The sequence below is a fragment of the Microcebus murinus genome, chromosome 3 (assembly GCF_040939455.1).
Source record: "Microcebus murinus isolate Inina chromosome 3, M.murinus_Inina_mat1.0, whole genome shotgun sequence".
In the NCBI taxonomy this organism is placed as follows: Eukaryota; Metazoa; Chordata; class Mammalia; order Primates; family Cheirogaleidae; genus Microcebus; species Microcebus murinus.
In genome coordinates this window covers 29,642,018-29,664,711 of record NC_134106.1, presented here as the reverse complement: position 1 = coordinate 29,664,711, position 22,694 = coordinate 29,642,018, and the positions used below count along the sequence as shown (strand labels likewise).

The 22,694-nt window shown below is 42.7% G+C and overlaps 1 protein-coding gene across 3 annotated transcripts in view; it reads right to left on the bottom strand.

The window, feature by feature from the left end:
- The window catches only part of VIT (vitrin), a 108,673-nt gene that overhangs the window by 51,552 nt on the left and 34,427 nt on the right, over positions 1 to 22,694 (bottom strand). For all 3 annotated transcript variants that reach the window (XM_012788422.2, XM_076000666.1, XM_076000665.1), the window contains exons 3-4: positions 17,993 to 18,058; positions 3,411 to 3,567 (exon numbers count right to left, since the gene is read on the bottom strand). In XM_012788422.2, coding sequence (XP_012643876.2) covers positions 3,411 to 3,567; positions 17,993 to 18,058 — 223 coding nt within the window. The remainder of the gene's footprint in view (positions 1 to 3,410; positions 3,568 to 17,992; positions 18,059 to 22,694) is intronic.

The window sequence follows — 22,694 nt, the reverse complement described above, 5'->3', positions numbered from 1 at the left end:
TATTTTTTTAAAAAAATTGCCCCTGTGGGGAAAATGGAAATAACCCTCAGCCTTTTCTTGTCCTCTGGAGACATTATTGGGTCTTTGGATTTACTGGGAACTGTTTTGGGGGAGCTGTGTGCAGATGCACATGCTCCTGTTTAAGAGTCTGAAGCACTATAGCTGCCAATCAGGGAGGGAAGCCCCTCTCCAATCCCCCCACTGCCCCTCACCCCCGGGCTGAGCTCCCTTTAGCCTATTTGCAGGGTACAGGGAGAGGATTCTTAAGCCGGACTGTGCTGCTGCCAACCCTTTGAGGGTTGTCTAAGACTGAAAACCCCGATTTGGGGAAAGGGGAACTATTGTGTTCTCATGAGATTCTCCTGTTGGGGCAGAGAGTGGAGCCTCGTCTCGTGGGGGGCCTAACTGGTGGACGTGGACATTTCCAGGGCAGATCCTAGGAAGGTCAGTGGCCCGTGAACTTTGGGAGGCCCCAGCAGCGCAAGGAAGCAGAATGCTTATGTAAAGGTGACCTCATGTGTATCACTCAGATGTAGACACTTCATATATATTTTCTGCAAGAGCAAAACTGGTTCCACTTCTTTGCATTTCTCTACGTGGTGCAGAGCATGGCCTTGATGTCCTCCTCCCTGACCCTGGTGCCAGGCGACAGGACAAGCTGAGGGCCAGCTCCTTGGCTCAGAGAGAAGGGACAGCTCAGGTTTGGACTGGCTGCTGTCCAGAGGGGGGCGTCTGGTCAGAGATGCGAGTGAAGAGTACTCCGCGCTGGACGGTCTTCTCATTGCTGTGTCTCAGACAAGTCTCTCCCCAACCCGGCACTTGGCCCCCTTAAAATACAGGCGTTGATTTGCGATAAGGCAGAGACAAAATATGATGCCTCCAATATGTTCATTATCCCTTTGGTTTGAAAGAATCAAGGGAATTACTTGTAATAAGACCTCTGAGCATAATACAATATGTGAATATTAAATCCTTTAATCCACATTAATCTGAATTTCTAAACCAAAGCATACTCTCTGCAGTGTCTCAGTTCTTACCGTGGGGACTCTAGCAGGACTTTGGCTGTAGGCCCCCAGTGAACTTTTTGCTTTGGTTCTCTATGTCTTAAATCCTGCCTTCTGAAAACAGGCTGGCTCTGTTTGTGAAAAACAAAGCTGATAGCGTCCAAAATTCCTATCTGCGTTCCCTTAAGACTTCTATTCATCCTCTCCATGAATAGTGACACCTCTTTCCAAATAGTTTTTCCACTCTATCCATCACTGGTTCAGGAAGCAATAATGACACTCAGTTGCTCAAGCAGCACATCTTGTTGTTTTTAAAACATCCAAGCTCTTCTCTGTCCCTCTACCCTCATCTATATTTTTTCCACCAAATTCTTACATCCTAACCCAGACACTGGGATTGCAGAGCCCTGGTTCTTCTTGTCTTCTCCCCATAGGAGCATGTCCTTCCACCATAAAGCCTTTGCCAACTATGAGTACTCACTTGGTATACTAAGCAGTGCTGGGACTTGCTGCTGCTTATGTAAATATGTCACCTGGGCTCAGGGCTGGAAGTCTGGGGACATGAGTTTTCATCCTCAATGTGCATCTAACTAGCAATTTAATTAACTGAATTAATGAAGAGAGGCCTCAGTTCCTCTTCTAGCAAATGGGGACGCTATGAGCAGCCTCATAGGGTTGAGATGATGCTAGAGGGAGAAAATCACAGTGTAAGGGATCACTTGTCATATTGATGACATCTGTGGTGAGGTCAGATTTACTCTTGTGGCTCTATTCTGCCTAGGAAACATGGAAGGGCGAGAGAGAGCCAGCGAATGCCAGAGGAAATAAGTGCCAATCATCTAGGATCACAACTGGAAAAATGCAGGCAACTTTAAGACAGGCTCAGCCTCTATAGCAGATGTCATTGTCTACACAGACGCTGCAGTGTCTACGCAGACACAGACTGGAGAGTGCTGAAAGCATTGGTGGGCATGCACATGTGTGTGAGCATGCATGTGTGTGTAAGTAGGTGTGGGAGGAGGAGCGTGTGTGCGGGAGCATGCATGTGTGCACGTGTGCCTGTGTAGATTTTTGTATACCTCTTTCCTTTTTGCATGAAAATATTTTTCATCCATGCTCTGGCTTTAAGAAACAGCATTTGGTGTTGTTTTTCTTTAATGTTCCACTTCTTGTTTTTAATAGAGCTTGCATACTCCCAGTCCCATTGAAAAACCATTTAGCTCATCACCCCTCTGTAGTAGTGGGGAAAAGAGTAGCATGGCCAGTGAAATCTATTAGTAATTCTTAAACCTTATTTTATGCATAGTTTTATTTTTTTTTTTTTTACTGTTTTCCTCAAATTTCAGAGAGTCTACGGACTAGACCTCTTGAAAAGAAATTAATTTTGTGTCTCAGGCAGAGATATAGCTGAAGAATCAACTAACTTATGTGCAAATGAAGAAAAGGAAAAAGATACCAGACTCCCAAATAATTCAGAAACTTCATCTAGCATCCAGTAGACAAGTATTGACTTGGGAGCCATGTCTCAAAGCTGTGCTGGGTAGCAGCTAGCAATGCAGGCACTGCAGTCAGCTGGACCTGGGTTCCAGTCCCCTCTGATGCTTTTTAATTATGTGGCTTTAGGAAAGCTCTTCAACCTATCTTCATCTTTAAGATGTGCTTGATAGGAGTAGATACTGCATAGAGGAATTGTCAGGATTAAATAAGGTAATGCAGAGAAAATGCTTGGCACATACACGTTAGCCTTATTGCAAAGATATTAAGTCAACATACATTTGCATTTTTACTCCAAACTTAAGACACATACATTGTGTTTTGGCTCCAAACTTAAGCAAAAGAGGCATGAGGATTCTGTGAAGGTCAATTTTGCCTCTCCTTACTTAGGCAGTGCCTTGGTCCAACACATAACACACCTCCTGCCTCCTTCCTGGATCCCAGACCAACAGCTGACCAAGTGGTAGCACCTGCCCCCTTTCTTCTCACTTCTCCCATTCCCTTTCCCCAGCCATCACCACGGCTGTGAAATTTCTTCCTCCAAATTTCTGGGCCTGCCTTCATCACATTCCTATCATTTCTTGCCCAGCACATACAGGTAGAAAAAAAAATGCTTGATATGGTCAAGAACATTGGTCTCCCTGTGATGATTGTGAGGGAGTAGAAGTCTCCTCCTCTCCCCATCAGGGTGTAAAGGCTTGGAGTCAGTGTCCTTTCTACGGAGAGCTATGAAAGGAGGTGCAGCACCAGCCACTGCTTCTGGGTCTTTCTTCCAGGGTGAGGTTGCCAGATAAAATGCAGGCTGCTCATTTGAATTTGTACATTTGTGTTTACTAAATACTGCACCCCTGCATGGGGTGCTCCCTGTCAACACCCTGATCACTGGCGATGAAGTAGCTCAGAGCGACTCACCTGTGCACGGCGGCGCCGCACACGCTGGAGTAGGACGCGTAGACGTCAGTGCCGTACACGTGGTATTTGGGGTCTTGGCATCCTGCCGGGCATTTCACAATGAACTCAGGATTGATTATCTTCCCAGCTTTGACATCGCAGTTGATCTGAGGCACATCTGGGAATACAAAATGAGGTCAAAGTGACACCTTGTGGTACCAGCTTGTCTATGGGATGGGGGGCTCTGTTAGGTTGTAATTGTTTATTTACTTAATCTCTAAAAGCCAGAGCCCGGGATGACCGAGCCTCGCCTCCATTTAATGAAAGAAAAGATGTAATTAGGACGTTCCCCAGACCAAAAGAACAACACTGATCATCCATTGCACTTAACCTGCTGAGAGCAAAAACAAAAGGCTGTGCTGATTCGGACAATTAACTGATGGAAGGGGAGAACTCTGGGAAGAGACCCACCTCCAGTGGCCAGAAATGTAATCTTGAGTCAATGGCAGGTGAGTACTGGTTTTTTAGGTGCTCTGTAGCTAGTCCAAGAGAAAATCCCAGACGACTTTATAGGAGGAAGGAAAGCTGTTCCAGGAAGGGCAAGCAAGTTCCACCCAGAGTCAGCCCCGAAGAGCCAGCCTGGGCGAGGCTCCGAGCTGGAGCCTGGTGGGGCGATGGTGGCGTGGTAGGGCCGGGCAGGTTAAGGACACTTGAGTGCTTGTATTCTGTGCAGGGTCTGGGATGCAATGGAAGGTTTTTGGACAGGGGAGATACATAATAAAAGTGGTTTTTTGTCTTCGTCCTAGGGGATCCTCTAGGCCTAGATCCTCTAGGCCTAGATCTGGGGTCACGATGGGAATGATCTTTTCTTCTCCGCACCAACACTTGCTGGAAAGCTGGGAGTTCCCCTGCTGAGGTTCCAGGGGAAGCCCGTTCACTCTTTCCTCCCTCCTTTGTGGCTTCATTACTGCTCCTGCCAGGATGGCAGTATCCAGTAGGCAAGTTCTGGAGCTGAAAGCTTATCTGGGGTCAAGGGGGGTAGATGCTCAAGTGACAGTATCTACTATAAAAGGGGGTAGAGCTGCATCTTTCTTGCAAAGATTTTTCCTCCAAAACTCCCGAAGGAAAAGGTCCTCTGGAGGACACTATACTGGTGCCCCTCCAGCTGGGAATGTATTCAGTTCCTGCCCCGTTATTCAGAGGGGACTCTCAAACACAAGCACAGTCCAAAGACTCAGGAGGAGCCGGTAAATTGCCAAATGAAAAGGACGGTTTGCAGGAAGGGGGGTCCTTTGCCCATGAGAAGGCAAGAATTTGGAGGCACCTAGTGTTGTCTTCACAAGTAGGACTGTTGTGTGCTATGACATGAGAGGGCCGAGATAAAACGGAAAGGGTAGACTTTCTATAGGGGAAAATTTTGCCGAGAAGAACTTTCTAGGAATTGAAGTTGCCTGGAAGGAATGGGCTGCCTCAGCAAGCAGTGAGTGGGCTCTTGGTGGAAGCGTGCAAGCAGAGACTGAGCAGTTGAAGAGGGGATTTCGACATGGGGTGAGAGGTAGAAACAAAACCCCTCCCAGTGCTAAGAGTCTGTGATTACACACACAGATCCAGGAGCTCTGCCAGGCCACCCACCCTCTAACTGGGTTACTGAGATGGTCTCAGAGCTGCTAATGGCTTCCAGCTGTATCCAAAAAGCATATTCTTCTTCTTCTTCTTTTTTAACCCTTATGTACCTGAATGAGCAGAGTTGCATTTCTTTCAGGCTGGAGGGAGAGCTGAAGTTAGAATTCCTACTCTTTTCTTAAACACCCCTCCCAGACAACCTTTGCCACTCAGGGCTGGGCCAGCATGGAGCTTCTCCTGGGAACCACAAGGCTGAGTTTGATCACAGGCTTAAGCAATTTGTGGTTTGCATTAAGAAGGAGAGCACTGTGCTTAAAACAGTTTTGTGGTTTCATTCTCCCCACCAGAGGTTGCCTCCGCACCAGCTATTTCTTTTTACCTTTCATTCTTTTAAACTCTGCTATTCAAGGCTGCATTTACTATTTTGAGTCTCAGAATATTTTGTTTTTAAAGGCAAATCTTGGGCTGAAGATGCCAGTGTAGTTTCTCCTTAAATTAGTTAATTGTTTGGTCCCTGGGTGTAACTGAATGTGTTCAACTCCCCTCCCTTTGGCAGATCACACCCTCTCCCAAATGCATCTCCTCCCTTAGATGTAAAGAAAATGAAAGATTTCTTTTTGGTGCTTAGTTCTTCAAAACAGGAGGTGACAAGCTCTGTGAACTGGGATTAAATCTTGACGTGACTTTGGCACTCTGAGATTTTGTATCTTTTGTCAGGCCAACTAAATCTTTTGGGGCTGAGTAAGGAGGCTCTATCTGGAAGCTTATTGCATGAGTATTATATGATGACCAAGACTTTAGGGTGCATGCAGTAGGATTTTCCATGAAATAGTTGGTTTATAAGACCAGGGAAAATTTCACGTGGGACTATTTTACTTCCTGCTAATCAATCCCCACTCCCCACTCCATTTTTAAAGGGCATTTGTTTTTTGTTTATTCGTTTACTTTGTCTTTTTTTTTTTTTTAAAACAAAACCCAGAGAAGTAACTTAAATAAGATCTCCTTTATCTGTACCCAATTTTATCTGCAAAATTGGTAAATGAACTCATTAATTTTTCCCACTGGGGGGAAAAATTAAAATCAAGCACAAATGCTCATTCACTTTGGAAGAACAAGGAGCAATGGCGAAGTGTGGCTAAAGGTCAAATACTTGTTTAATTTGTATAGAAAATTAAGCTGGATAGAGTGGACTAATTAAATTTTGCAGGGTAAGTGTGAAAATTATTAAAAAGTATAATGTCTACATCCAGCCAGGAAAAAACAATCATTTGCATCTTTCTGGCAGCTCTTCTTTAAGTATATGGAAACCATAGTTTATTTCTTTACAGTATTCTCCTAGTTATTTGTGAGGTGGTCTGCGTGTTTGCAATGTCAAAGAATCTTTTTCCTCTCCACTTAAGGCCCAAATGAAATGATTTATCTTTGTATTTCTTCTGACTCTTTTTGAACTATTCGATGCTTACAGCTTAGGTTTTCCTTTTTTCTCTTTTGTTGTTAAGGTTCATTTTCATATCTCCCTTCCCCCTTCTCTGAGTTTTATCCTAAAAGTGCAGAAATCAGACTTCCCTAAGAGGACAAGTCGCAATTGAGGCAGCTCAAGAAGTATCATTGAAAAAAAAAAAAAGTATCGTTGTGAGATCTGAACGGAGCAGGAGACACTTGACACACGTCAGGACAGACAGTCAGAGGGGAGTGCTGTCTCCCCACTGTTAACCTCAGGTGAGAACTTATTTATAGGTTCTAGAAAGGTTTATTCCCAGGAACGTTTGGAGAAGGCAAGACACAGACCTCTTCCATTTCTTCCTGAGTTGACAGTTGCTGGTGGCAGTCAGGGAAACCTCAGGCCCAAGTCACAGAGATCCGGGGGGAGCCTGGACCTGCTTCAGTGGAACCTTTGCGCAGAAACCTGTCGCTTGGCTATCTGCTCTGCCTCTCCCCTTCTGCCCTCGCCTGCTCCCTGGTGTGACTCCATCGGGTTACCTTGCCTTCTCATAGTCACTGTCACCTTCATGTTGGAGCTCACGTGAGAGCACCTCAGTGTCTGCCAAGGATTCCTTCCCAGAGGCCCTGGGAACCGGCCACAGGGAAAAGAGAAGAACCACTTGCAAACCATATGCAACTGTAGGATTACCTCGCTGAGGCACATGTGTCAGCTGTATTAACCTCACAGGGTTCCCGGGCAATAAGTTTCATTTCAGAACAGAAAACTGGTACTGTCTGATTGCTATTTAAGCGCAAAATTGGAATCTTAAGAGGAAGAATTGCAAATGTTTTTGCAGTGGGTTGCGTCTCCTGCCTGGGCTAATGACAGTGATTATTGGGTACAATAAGCCAGGTATATAGCAGGCCAAATCAAACTGTATGTTCCTTACTTCACCACTCAGCTTTTCACTGATCCCAGGCGTACCATGTTGATTCTGGAAAACAAATTTTCTTATCAGCTAGAGAAGGTCATTTTAAGCTTGCCTTGTAGCTATTAATGAGGAAGAATTTTTAATTTTTTAAAATTTTTTTAATGAGGAAGAATTATGAAAGCATGAAAGAACGTATGTGTGAAAAGTTTTGATATTAAACTACATTTTGTTGGACTGTGATATTCAATTAGAGTAAAATCCTATTTTTAAGATAATTATGCAAAAAAGTTAGTTTAATGAAATGAAAATGACCATTAATTTGAAGATAAATGCATCCTTCCTCTTGATCCTGATAGGCAGGTCACGTTCATTCTTCCTTTGTAAAGAAACGCTTTTGCAAAGCATTCTTTTTCGTTTTTCTTAAGCAGTCTTTGATCATGTTGAGTCTTTGCTCAAAAACCACCAATAGCTTTTTGCTGCCTTTAGTAAAAGTTCCAAAACCCTTAAGGCCTTTACATGGGCCCTTCCATGGAACATCTGGTGTTGTCAGTACTGTCTCTGGCACTTGCTAAATGCATGTTGTCTTGCAAACTTAGTGTGAATCATTTCTTGCACCTGGAACCCTTTTTTCCTTTCCTCTGTTTAAATGCTACTACTTTTAAGATCCCAGTTCCAGTTATATCTTCATTAACCTACTAGAATATAAACCCCATGAGGGCAGGGATTTCCATCTACTTTGTTCACTGCTATTCATTAGAATGTTTGCTAAATGAATGAATGAATCAAGCTGATCCATTAGGAACTTCTATTCATTTTATTTCTAAATCTGCTATTTCTCTCGACCTCTACCTTGGTCTGTCTCTGACATTTCCTGTCTGGACTGTTAACACAGTAACCTCCTGTGTTGCCTTCTTCCTCTGTGCTTGCCCATCCTTTGCATGGATCCTTTCTCCATTGAACAGCCAGGGTGGTACTTTGAAAAATGTCACTAGATTTCATCATTCTCTTACTCAAAGCCCTTCATTGGCTTTCCTACCCCCCTTAGAATAATGTCCAAGCTCCTTAAGATGGTCTACAAGGCCCTAAAGGATTTGGTCCCTGTATTCCTTTCTACTTAATCTCCTGTCCCTGGTGCATGGAGGATGACAAGGTGCCAGCCAGTGTGGCCTGGGAGGAGGACCTTCCAGCAGAAGGAAGAGCCAGGGCAAAAGCCCTGATGTGAGATCGGGCTTAGTGGCTTGAAGAAATCAAGGGAGGCCCGTGTTCCGGGAGCATAGTGAGCAAGGGGTAGAGGGGTCCGCCATGAGGCCTGGGAGGCCAGCAGGGATCAGATCACATCAGGGCTAGAGGGACTCACCGTCCCACTGTGACCAAGATGTCGACAATTGCTTTTGCTAGAACTCTTTTCAAGATATCACAATATTCTCTCAGAAGAAATTTCTTGATAAGCCTACTGAGCTTCCAAGGGCCTGCATAGGAGCTGAACTGTTCAGAGAGGCAAGAGGGAGCGTTTAGCTGTAGAATAAGCTTGTTACACGAGAGAGGGAGGGTGGAGCATGAGATGGGGAGGGAAGAGAGTGAGGGTGGAGTGACGTGCTGGTGGTCGGACGGTCTTGTGCTCCTTGAGGCAACCCCTTTCTGTTGTCTTGGAAATCTGTAGTAAAGGGTCCCAGGTGTCCTCAAACTATGGCCTGAGGGCCACATGCGAGTGTTTTTGCCTATTTGTTTTTTTTACTTCAAAATAAGATATGTACAGTGTGCACAGGAATTTGTTCATAGTTTTTTTTAAACTATAGTCTGGCCCTCCAATGGTCTGAGGGACAGTGAACTGGCCCCCTGTTTAAAAAGTTTGAGGACCCCTGGTCTAAACCATGACAGAATATTGGATGCAGGGGGATTTCCCGTAAGGGGCAGGGAAGGTGCTGAGCCGGGGGCAGGAGTGTCATGAGAACCCGGGAGTGGCTAGACAGAGCTAACCATGAGGAAGGAAACTGCAGATTCTACAGAAATCTGGGGGAGAGCTCCAGACTTTCAAAGAAAGATAGTAGAATTGGTTTTCACATGGATTTAATATGACATCTGAGGAGCTGTAGGAGGCCAAGCTAACGTTGGGGTGACATCTCTAGGTTATGAAATTACAACTTTGGTCAATGGTGAGCTGGATTTGAACCCCAATATGTCTGATTCCAATGCCATGCCACACTCTCACTCGAGTCAAGCCTTTGCCAAAAACATGTGCAGCACTGAGGGTTAAAAAATGTCTCCCTTGGTCATAAAAAATTTCCCAAGAAAAATTTATATAAGCAACATGGGGGGTGGGAGGCATGGGACATGCAATGGAAACAGTTTCTTAAATACAAATCTGGTAAAAGGTACTTGTCTCAGCAGATAATTCCAAGCTCAAGATTTAAGTGTGTCAAAAAGTCTGTGAAGATTGGTCCTTCTAATCAATGATTTTCCCAGGCTTGAGAAAATGCCTTTATCCCTGTGTCACAGAAGGACGTGATGAAGGAGTGATTGGATGACAGAGGGAAATTGACCTGTGGCAACACAGCTTTTGAGCAGCTGTACAAGTTTCTGTCTCTAAGAATAACATATTTAAAGTTACAAAGGACCTTAATACACATTCTTTTACTTGACCCTTACAAAACCCTGAAAGGTTTATTTTTCCCACTCTTCACAGAGGCAAGTTGACTTGTTCAAGCTCAAATACCAAATAAGTGGCAGAGCCGGGACCTGAACTCAGGCCCTCTGACTATAAGCCCAAAGCTTTGCCAGCCCCACCTGGTTGCCTCTTCCATGACTGAAGAGAAGTTAAATTGCTGCTTCTCTAAGAAAATCTTACAGGGCTTTTCTGAACTCAAAGATTGCCGATAGTGGGTGTATGCAGGATATATCTAGCAAATAGGCTGTGTGTGAGTGTGTGTGTGTGTGTGTGTTTGTGTATACACATGCACACACCTGTGCTTTTACCCCCAAAACCTGCAAGGCAATGCTTCTTGTGTTATTTTCCTTTGTATTGTTTTCTTCTTACTTCTGAGAATTGTCATGGTAAAGTTAACTCAACTGGAAATCTGTAACACAGAGAATCTGCCCTCTTTCTCACCCTCATCTTAGAAGGAGGGCTAGAAAGTTAATACTTTTCCATTCTTTTGGTCTGAGAAAGGGCACACACAGCAATCTGTGGAGCACACACTGGTGTTGGCACCAGGTGTCTAAGAAGCAAGCAAACACTGGGGATTACTTACAAGTTGCTACACACAAACCTACTCAAGAAGCTGGGTGCATGTTATACCAAATCCTGTAACCACAGAGCTGTTTTTCTCTTCATTCGTGTCCAATGCCCTGAATAACAATGACCTCTTCATGCCCAAGGAAGTAGGTTCAGGAATCATCCATCCTTTCAAGGTTGATTGCAAAAATCTTTCCATGCCTTATAAGGTATTAAGTTTAATTTGTTGAAGAGAACTGTGTGAGTTACAGGTTGTACATTTCACCCCCAAGTTGTCTATTTTGACAGACTCCAATGTCATGGAAATATTTCAGAAGGTAGCTTCGTTGCTGGTGGAGACTATCTTGTTTATCTGATTGTTGTCTTCATCATACATATTTTCTGCTCAGGAAACTCTCAAGAGTCCCCACCCTCTAGCCAATAGCAAAGAAAAAAAAAGCTTTTCGGATTGGCATTGCCTTCTGGGTTCTAACTCACCTTCTAGCTGCACTTCCTGTGTTGCCTCAACACTTGAACCTGACCATGCCACTCACTGCTTCCTGACCTCATCCCTCCTTCCTCCCCAGGATATCTGGGCTTAGTCCACCTAGAAAGCCCTCCCACCCACCTCTGGAAAATTCTACACATTTTTCATGTCTAGTCTTGAACGTTCTTTCATAAAATAAGTATGAATTCTATTATAGACTCCTTGTTATTTTTATGTAGAATTTACCACATTTTGCTTTATTTTACAGTGGCTTTTGTTGTTCATTTGCCTGTATATACATCCAGCAATTACCCAATGGGCACTAATTATATCTTCATGGTACTTTTGGTCTTGTTGGGAAGACAATGTATTTTTAAAAAGAAAAAAAAAATGCTCTTAGACTAATGTGCACAAACTGTAGAAAGTCCCCGAATTATGATGGGTTGACTTACAATTTTTTTGGCTTTGTGATGGGTTTATTAGGGTATTAAATGTATTTTTGACTTAGATGTTTTCTAAGTTTATTGGGACATAACCCATTGTAAGTCAAGGAGCATCTGTACTTGATAGAGGAAGTGCAGTGCACACACGAGGCATCTAACCTAGTTCTGGATGTGTGTTGGGGATAGGAGTTGGGTCCAGGAAGAATTTACTTTGCATGCTTGTATTTTGTCTTATACAAGATTGGATGCTTACTGAAGTAACAGATTTTGCAGGACAGGCAACCAGCAATGTGTTGCATGCAGTTAATCCCCAATGGCTCCCACCTGCGTAACGCTATCTCACTTGGCACCACTTTGGACTAAGGCCATTGCTTTTGGGGCTTTCTGGGGCTTCTTTATGTGAGGAAAAGCTCTTGATGAGATTTTGCAACTTGAAAGGATTTTCTGCATCTAGCACAGACACTCTGCCAGGCAGGGATTGTTCTGGAGTCTTTGGTAGGTATAATTTATGGGGAAACAAGATGTGTTTATTACAGTATGGGCTGAAAGGCTCATGAGTTGAAGAGTAGGCCTTTTTTGAACCTACACATAAATGAAATTAATCCTTAACCTTCATAAGGTAAAGCCGGTGTGGTGGCTCATGCCTGAAATCCTAGCACTCTGGGAGGCCGAGGTGGGCGGATTGCTCGAGGTCAGGAGTTCGAGACCACCCTGAGCAAGAGAGCGAGACCCTGTCTCTACTATAAATAGAAAGAAATTAATTGGCCAACTAACATATATAGGAAAACTTAGCCAGGCATGGTGGCGCATGCCTGTAGTCCCAGCTACTTGGGAGGCTGAGGCAGAAGGGTTGCTTGAGCCCAGGAGTTTGAGGTTGCTGTGAGCTAGGCTGACGCCATGGCACTCACTCTAGCCTGGACAACAAAGCCAGACTCTGTCTCAAAAAAAAAAAAAAAACAAGAAAAAAAAAAACATTCATAAGGTATCATGACTGCCTTAGGAGAAGAGTGTTATGAACACACTTTAACTCTTCAATCATTATATATAGCCTTAAACAATCGAGAAAAATGCAGCCACATTTTGGTAATTTGTTAGAAACTGCTTACATAGGTTTGCGCTGACTAAACCTGTCACTAAGGTAAGGTTAGATCCATGGCTCCAAGACATATCAGAAAAATGAGAGCGTTGAAAAAGTCACCTCTAAAAATAAAGCAATGAAACTCTCATTAGTACAGTAAGGTAAATTTACCTTGGACTATATAGCAGGTTAATTTATTAAGTTATTAACTTATGTTCATTGCCTTTATATTTTTTTCCTTTTACTGTTTTAAGAAGATAGCCAGGCTCTTGTTCTTCTACCTTCAGAGCTCAAGTTTGCAGGAGAGAGGGCAGAATTGCCAAAGACAGCTCTCCCTCCAGGCTCTGGGAATTAGACTCTCCAAATCCCCCTTGTTTGGGAGGATTGGGCTTGTTCAGCCCAAAGAGTGATGGAGGAAAAAAAAATGATTTTGTACGACTGGGAAGGTGGGAGTGGGCAGGTGAGTTCCAGTAGGGAATGTTCCCGTTTCCTAGCAGCTGCCTTACAGGCGCACCACACCAGAATCACCTGCTGTGATGCACGTCAGTGTGGAGACTTAGGTTTGGGGTTGGCCCACCTCTGCTAAAATCCCAAGGAAAGTGGAGCTGCCCAGCCTCCAGAGATCACACGGGCTTGGACACTGAGCAGCTCAGTGGACCTGCCCGAATCTTCTAGATTTCACAAGCCTTCCAGGGGGTAGAGCAGGGAAGGAGAGAACCCCTATAATTATGGAATTTGAAATTCACCCCTGCCCTGCAGCGATTGACAGTTTGGAGTCAGACTTAATTTAATTTCGAAAATAATGTGATAAGTCAAATACGGTGGAACAAAACTGTACCCAATACGACTGTGCACATGATAGCAAAATATCAGCTTGAAATGAATATTCGAGTACGGGTTTGGGGAATAGAGCTGTAAGAATCCATCCAATTGCTTTTTTCATCTTTGCTTTTCTCCTTTGTAAAACCCCCATGCTGGATTATTTTTAACATGCTCTTAGGTACTTACTACCCTTTTGGTTCAAAAGGCCTCTATGGAGCTGAGCAATGTCCATGAAGACAATTGGGGGCCATGGGCAGACCAAAGAAACACAAAGAAGGAAATGGGGATGAGAGGGATAAGAAATGAAAAAGGAGGAAATGTAGTGAGCAGAGAAAGTGATAACTACCACCGAGAGCAGTGGTAACCCTCAGGGGTCCTCAGGCCAGGCCAGTGGAAGACATTTATGCTCGTCCCCTTTTTCTGTTTGCTCCATAACTCTTCCGCTTTCTATTTGGTCACCCCTTGATCATTAAACACCCTCACCTGCCCCCAGGCACTAGATACCTCCTCCCATAGTCCTACCTAGCTTGGGAGGAGGTAGCTAGGAAAAGCTCTGGGGTTGACCCACACCCAGACGTGAGCTTCAAATCTGGCTCTGCCAGCTAGTGGCCCCACACCTTGGGCACCAGATCCTTGAGAGTCTAGTACGGGGCCACATGTACAGCAGGAGCCAGGAAATGGCTCACTGACCAACACACCACATTACCTCCTCCTCGTTATTTTACTTTAGACCTTTGGGTTGTGAAGACCTTTAGTCTTGACAAAACACTGGTGAAATTTGAGGGCTGTCAGAAGAGAGGTTAGAAGAGAACCGAAGAGAACCCACCTAAATGATTTCACATTCATAGCGGTAAGCAGCCCTGATGAGGGTCCTCGCTCTAGTTCACTGGTTCTCAAATTTTCTGAGGCATCAGAATTACCTGAAGAGCTTGTTAAAACACAGATTGCTGGGCCCCACCCCTGGAGTTTCTGACCCATCAGCTCTGGGGAGCCGGGTGGGACAAAAGTTCCCAGGTGATGCTGGACTGCGGGTCCCAGAGTCACCCTGAGAGAACCACGGACCTAGTCCACTTTCTTGCCTTTATAGTTTCTCTCTCTGTTTAAAATTTTTCAGCTCCCTGTAAGATGTATTTTGAGGCATGAACTGTAATGGTAAGATGGTCAAGCTTTTTATTTTTGTTTAGTGGAGAGGAACATCTCATCTTGGGGCAATGCAAGGTCTTTGGCCTCCTGACCCTTGGATGAACATTTACTTCCAGAATGAGCTCAGGGGTCTCCAGGTGTTCAGGAGACAAACACGAGGTGCATCCATTTATCGCTCAAGAAGACAAGTTGTCATTGCCTGTCTTCCACTTTACTACAGAAATTCGTGTGAAATTCTGTCCAGGCTTGGTACACACTTGCATGCTACCTATGTATGCAGATAAATCTGTAGTGCTTATTCACTAACAAATTGTGTTCCCTCTCTTCTCTCTTCATATATTGGTGCAAAGGAGGGTTTGTTGTTGGCAGGATTGTTTCATTTCCCTAGTACAACCCTAACCCTTTGCTCCCACTGTAGGGGTGGACTCCTGCCAGCCAATGCTCATGCAGTCAGATTCTTTCTCCCAGGATCAGGACTGAGAGACATGGTCTGCAGAAAGAGAAAGACAGACAGACATAGACAGACAGACAGGTGGATGTGCAAAGAGAAGCCGAGGTGCTGGTTCCCGGGGCCTTTCCATCTGGGGTCTAGCCCCAGGGAGTTCCAGTTGCCCTCTTGCCTTGAGATTTGCAAGCTACTTCCTGTGCTGCCCAAATCCCCTTTTGTGCTTAAGCAAATTGGCTTTGGATTTCTGCTAATTGCAACCAAAATAACCCACACCGAGATACTCCCCACTGCTCTTGTGATGAAGTCCAGATCCCTGGACACAGCAGTAAAGCCCTTCACCATCTGGTGCCTCCATTTTTGACCTCAACATGCACACCTCCTACTCTGTATTTCAGCCATGTTGAACGACTTTTTAGCTCTTTCTACTCTTCAGGCCATGAGCATGTTCTCTCTATTTATAACACTCTTTGTCTCCCCATCTTTGCCTGGCCAATCCCTATTGGCCTTCAGAATTAGTATAGATGTGTCATTTCCTCCAGGAAGCCCTCCCAGATACACAGCTTATTCCCCATACCTTTGGAGTACCTTTAGCTCCCTTCATCCTAGCACTTACATAGGACATTATAATTGCCTGTTGACTTGTCTTTCTTCCTCCCCAGATTGAGCTCTGTGAGGGCATAGACCAAGCCTCAATCACTCTTGTATCTGGGTGTCTAACAGTGCCTGGTACATGGCCCACACTCAATAAATACTTGTCAAATGAATGAATGACGTGCCTTCCTTTCAATCAGTCACCTCCCCAGCAGCAGACTGACAATACTGAATAGAAAAATGAAAATTACTTTGGCCTCAAGCTATAGACTATGATTTAGAAATACTCTTGAGGTCAAGAATCAGATATCTCCATGGTTTGGGAATATCCAATTACCTTCATAGTATCTTTTTTTCCCCTTATTTAATGATTGTGCCAGAGTTTCTAATTAGCGAAAAGACCTCATGCATTTATTGACTCAAATGTGCTACATCACTAGGGAGATTTTAAGAATAAGGCTAGAAATTTAGCATATCAGAAATTCAATCCATCTGAGATCTCTCAAAGAGGTTTGCCCTTGGGTCATTTAGCACAGACTTTCGTAGTCACTGCAAACTGTTGTCATGGTAATCATGCAACCTTTCATGATTTTTGTATATGAGTTAATGAAGATACTGGAAACAGCCCAAAGGAATTCATACTTGGGTGTGCAGTTGGTCTCCATATTAACCCAATCACTGTTTTGAACACACATCTGCCCCAGGGCCGGTCCTCTTGGCTCTTGGTTCTGACAGAAATAAATAAACAACAGATTCCTTTTTAGTATTTCAGCCTAGGAGGCTGTGGATGGTTGCCCTTTTGGTCTCATTTCAACAGGAAATCTCACATGGATGGTTTAAAGGAGCAGAAGGAAAAACGGTGGTTGTGTGAAGCAAATCTTTTTCTTTTATTTCAAATGATTAATATTGCTGATTTCAAGGCACCTACATTTAATGCCTATAAAGAAAGTTTCAGTTGTCGAGAGCACAGAACATTGACTATATCTAAAGGCTTCCTTTTACGGTTCTTGATAAACACACCTTAACTCAAGCTTCTATCAAGCCTGTAAATTTGGATCCAGATACCCCTGTGTGCTCACATTAAGTAGGAGATTTTCCATCTGTGTCCTGTCCTGCTAGTTATTTCCCAATATCCATTTCTCCTTTCTTTCCCAGTAATAGGATCCATTACTTTTGACAAGGCATGTGGATGTTTGAACTCAAGACATTTTCCACTCTACCTTAACTGCTGGCCAATGGCATTTAAGTAGAAGGGATGTATTCAACTTTTTGGATGTGTCTTTAAAGGGAGCTAGTATATGCCTTCCTCCTGACTGGAATGGAGATATGATGGATGGAGCTGGGGCAGCCATTGGGAACAATGAGTAGGGAGCCACATTAAGAATGGCAGAATTATAAGACAGAATCCTGTCTGTGTCCCTGAAGTTTGTGAGGTTTCCATAAAAGCCCAAACTGACTATGTTTACAGGAGTGAGAAAGAAACTTTAGTTTTATGTAAATGACTATTGTTTTGGATTTTCTGTCATTTAATCTTTTTTTTTTTTTTTTTTTTTGAGACAGAGTCTGGCTTTGTTGCCCAGGCTAGAGTGAGTGCCATGGCATCAGCCTAGCTCACAGCAACCTCAAACTCCTGGGCTCAAGCAACCCTTCTGCCTCAGCCTCCCAAGTAGCTGGGACTACCGGCATGTGCCACCATGCCCGGCTAATATTTTCTATGTATATTAGTTGGCCAATTAATTTCTTTCTATTTATAGTAGAGACGGGGTCTCACTCTTGCTCAGGCTGGTTTCGAACTCCTGACCTCGAGCAATCTGCCCACTTAGGCCTCCCAGAGTGCCAGGATTACAGGCATGAGCCACTGCACCCGGCCTCTGTCATTTAATCTTAACCAATATACCACCCAAAAGTGAAAATTATTTTTCTTCTTTCCTTTGATGATAAGGTGTGAAATCTCATGGGCTCCTCTTTAAGACTTACCTTCTGATTCCAGAGCATGCTAAAAGATGCGCAAGTTTGCTGCATGTAGCTGCATTAGCCAGATTGAATTTTCTGGCACGGGAAATTGAGATAGCGTGTCAACGGCACGCCTATTCAGCTTGGCCACAGAGACATAGTGTTGCCTGGTCTTTGTGTGTGCATTTCAAATTTTTCTAGCACAGTGGAACCATGTTCCTTTTACCCTAAAATCATGACTCCTATCTCAAATACTTTTTGGAATGTGGTAGGTGATGAATAAGACTCATTATTAATTAGTCTGAGTGGAAAGTAATTGAGATAGAGACAAACAAAATAGAGCAAAACAAAAAACCACCTTCCATATTATCTAAAATAAGTGTAACAACCCTCCACATGGGAGAGGGAAAAACAAGCCTTCTACCGATGAGGAATTGCAATTTTACTTACTGAATTTGAGCCTTTTAATCTTCTTTGTCGTTTCTTTATTTGAATGTATTCCAGTCACCAGCAAAACTACATGAAGAAAATATACAAAAAAAATCTAATCAATATTATTTCACCTAAATGTTTTCTCTGTTCTGACCCTTACATTTGCTTTGATCATACATAAAGGATTCTTATTGATGGGTCTAATTTTTCCTTATACAGTCATATCACTTAACAACAGGGATATGTTTTGAAAAATGCATTGCTAGGTGATTTCATTGTGTGAACATCACAGAGCATACACTTACACAACTTACACTTATGCCAAATTAGATGGTATAACCTGCTACACATCTAGGCTACCTGGTATAGCCTATTATTCCTGGGCTACAAACCATGGCAATTTTAACAAAATGGTAAATATTCATGTATCTAAACATATATAAATATTAAAAAGGTACAGTAAGTAAAAGTATAATAGAAAAGAATTTAAAAAATGGTATACCTGCATTTTGAAGACTGGATCCTGCAGGACTAGAAGTTGCTCTGGGTAAGTCAGTGAGAGCGTGGTGAGTGAATGTGAAGGCCTAGGACATTCCTGTACACTACTACAGGCTTTGTAAATATTGTACACTTAGGTTACACTAAATTTATAAAAAATATTTTTTCTTTAATAATAAATTAACCTTAGCTAACTATATCTATTTTCACTTTATAAACATTAATTTCTTTTTTTTTCTTTTTTTTTATTAAAACCTTCGTCACTCTTAAGATGACAAACATTAATTTCTTTAAAACTTTTCCACTGTTTTATAATAAAACACTTAGCTTAAGTCACAAGCACATTGTACAGGTGTCCAAAAATATTTTCTTTCTGTATATCATTCTATGAGCTTTTTTTCTATTTTAAAACTTTTTTATTTTATTTTTTACACTTTAGACTTTTTGTTAAAAATGAAGACACAAAGATGCACATTAGCCTAGGCTTACATGGGGTCAGGATCACCAAGATCACTGTCTTCCACCTCTACATGTTGTCCCATTGGAAGGTCTTCAGGGGCAATAACGGGCATGGAGCTGTCACCTCCTGTGTTAACAATGCCTCCTTCTGGAAACCGCCTGAAGGATTTACCTGAGGCTGTTTTATGCTAACTTTTTTTTATAATTAGAAGGAATGCAGTCTAATATATTAAAAATTGTTAATAGTATAATATACATAAACCAGTAACATAGTATCATGATCATCATCCTGTACTATGTACTGTACATAATAGTAGCTGCTGTAGTGCAGTAGGTTCGTTTACACCGGCATCCCTGCAAACACGTGAGTAATGCTGCTCTATGGCATTAGGATGGCTCCGACGTCATTAGGCAATAGGAATCGTTCAGCTCCATTATAATCTTACGGGACCACAGGTCTGTCATTGACTGAATCTCCTTATGAGATTGGGTGAGTGTTTTTAAGGTCGGGGAGATAAGACGTACAGTTTTCATGCTTTCTTAGCCTCTGCTGAAAGGTCCTTTCAAAAACACCTCTTGGATAACTTGTCCTTTGTTTTGCTGTCTTTAAATTTCACGACACTAACCCTACAATCTACACCTTCCGAAGGAGGGAGCGTGGGCCTAGAGAAGTCTGCCCATTTGCCTGGGCCCAGGAATGAATGACAGGGGTGGAATGGGCGCCCACGCCCTTCCTATGCTTCTTCCTCTGTCCCACGGCGGGCTTCCAAATGGCCACTTTCCATACAGCCGGAGAACTGCACACGTATGTGCGCATGCGTGTGCACGCACGTACGCGTGTGCACATGTGAGTGTGCTTGAGGTAAGGCTGAATGGAAGGGATGTGGGAAAGGAAGAAAGGAGATAGGGAGAGGCGCATCACAGGGTCTGTGGTGGGGACGCGAGCGCCCCCTGGTGGTCCACTCTCGAGACCCTGGTTCTGGGCCCCACTGAGGCCAACTGCAGGTAGTTGAGCTTCTCCTTAGAAACAGGAGCAGAACCTCCAACAGGTCTGGACACTGCCCTACTTCAGGAATTATTAACATATCAGCAGGCGGAGGGAGAACTCTGTACCCTTTTTAATTTAAAGTCACATTACCAGTTCTTTTTCAAGCACCTAAGAAGAAATGGAGCCTTGTATTTAAAAAATAATTATGTTGCCTGTTTTTCCTATTATACAAATAATACACATTCTTTGTAGAAAAATATAAAAAACAAGAGTACAGAAAATATGGATGGACAGAGAAGCATAATATTTTCCCATCTTTTCCCACAGTTATAGGGGTACTTTGAAACAAACATTTGATCATACTCATACTGTTCACATTTTTAAACTTATTTCTCTTTAAGGATATATATCGACATTTTTTTCTTGTCATTAAATGTTCTTCCCACAGTAACTTTTAACTTCCCACCAAGTACTGCACTATGTGGATGTATGGGTAATTTAGCCAATCCTCCATTTAAAATAAATAGTGTAATCTTTGAACAGACCCATTATTATTTCCTTAAATTTCCAAATAGAATTTCTTGTCTGAAATTCATGCCCACTTAAAATTTTGATACATATTCTGAAAATTTCTCATAGCAATTTTTTTATTACAATGTATGAAATGTTCACTTCTCTATACCTATACTAATTCTGCCTGCAGGTAGAAAAGCAGTGTTTTTCCTTTCAAAATGCTAGTCAGTTCTCTATTCTTCCTTCTTCTCCAGGCATTTTTCTACCTCACATATCCAAAGGTGGCACTGCTTTAACTTCCATTTTAGAAAAGTGCTTCTGGGAAACCCACTTTCTGGATGGAGTTGGGGCTCTGGAGGTGATCACAGGGAAGTAGAGCAATCAAAATAGGCATTTTGCCTCGCAGTTTCTGTGTTCATTTTTAACCAAACACAGATGCTCTATTTAGGTATAGATGGACTTAGGAATTCTTGAATTGGTAACTATTTTTGAAGGGAAAAGTGGCAATGCCACCAAGTGTTTAAGAAAACTTTTTACTTATGATTATCTTGCTGCTAAAGACTGAATGTTTGTGTGCTCCCCAAATTCATATGTTGAAATCCTAACCCCCAGTAGGATGGCATTAGGAGGTAAAGCCTTGGGAGCTGATTAGATTACAAGGGTAAGTCCTTTTGAATGGAATTGTACTCTTATAAAAGTGACCCCAGAAATCTATCTTGTCCCTTCTGTCATGTGAGGACGTAGCAAAAAGATGGCTATTGATGAACCCAGAAGCAGGTCTTCACCAGACTCTGAACCTACCAGCACCTTGATATTGGACTTCTTAGTATCCATAACTTTGAGAAACAAATTTTTGTTTGTTATAAGCCACCCCATCGATAGCAGTTTTTTATAGCAGCCTGAATAGACTAAGACACTGTGGAATCTGTGCCAATGGTGCGGCCATTGAATCATCCCCCATTTTGACTGTTAGCATTAGTTGAGGCCTGGGCAGTTGACATACCATGTCCTACAAGAACAGAAACATCAAAGAGAACTGAATGAGAACCAAAAGTCTGGCCAAGTAGAATGAAGGCAGACATTTTTTAGGTGTTATTTACTTCTGGGGTTTGGGTGGGTCTGAGTGTCCTGGAGGTCTAATTTTTATAGTAGTCTCTTGTCACTTAATTCTGTACAAAGACCACATTTTCATTTTATGTGCAAATATAAATATCTATAAATCTAGATTTTTTTTTAAAAAAGTACTAAATAAATACATAGAAAAAATTAAGCAAATGAAGTAGAGGGAGTAAGTGAAATAATAAATTTAGGTATCAATTCTTGTTAAAAACCAAATACTGTTCTTCTCAGCCTCTGTCCCTGTGGCAAGTGGTTTATAAGTCCTGGTATCATTAGGACTATAAATATTTCAGTGAGACCACCCCATCACTTGCTTTTGGTTGCCCCAGACCTTCCAGGCTGAAAACATGCAGAGCTGGGTTCAGCCAACAGCAGTGGTTCATAAAGCCAGTATCTTCAATGGTACACACAGGTTCTCCCCTCAGCTTCTGCGCTTGTTAATTAAAGCTGCCCAGAAACCACTCCTCAAGGGAGGGCTTGTCAAGTACGGTCCACAAATGTGCTTGTGCCCTGGAGCAAGTCTTCATTCCTCACCAGCAAGACCGCTCTTGCTACATTGGAAACGGTGAATTGCATGTTGAATTGGGTGAGAGCAGAATCAGTCTTGTGTTCATTTTCCCAGGACGCCTCGCAGATCACCAAGATGGGTGTCCGAGGTTCACTCCAAAGTGCAAAGCAGGTCTGAAAGCCAGTCCCCTTTGTGACAGTCATTAATTATCTGGCCACTGAGGCCATGAGTGCCTAGCACACTTGAGGAAATTAAGTCTAGAATCCAAAGTTCCAGGGCAATTATGATTTACAAACTGCAGCAAAGCTTCTCAATCTTCTAAAATCCAATGTTCCAGTTTTAAATAACAAAAATTTCTTCTTTGTTTAGTAGTGCTTGAAATTTCAAAGTACTTTAAATACTAAAATTATTGTTTCAAATAAAATTTTTTCCCCACTTCATTTTCTTTCTTTCTAGCATAATCTGTCAGTTAAGATATCTGAGGTATAATTATTTGTAAATACAATTAAAAACATTGAGTATACTGATAATTTATAGGAAAAATATAAATGAATAAGCTTGAAATAATATTCCATCTTATTAATGGTAAAAATGCAAGCTAAAGCAAAATGAGGGGATGTTTTCCCATATCATGT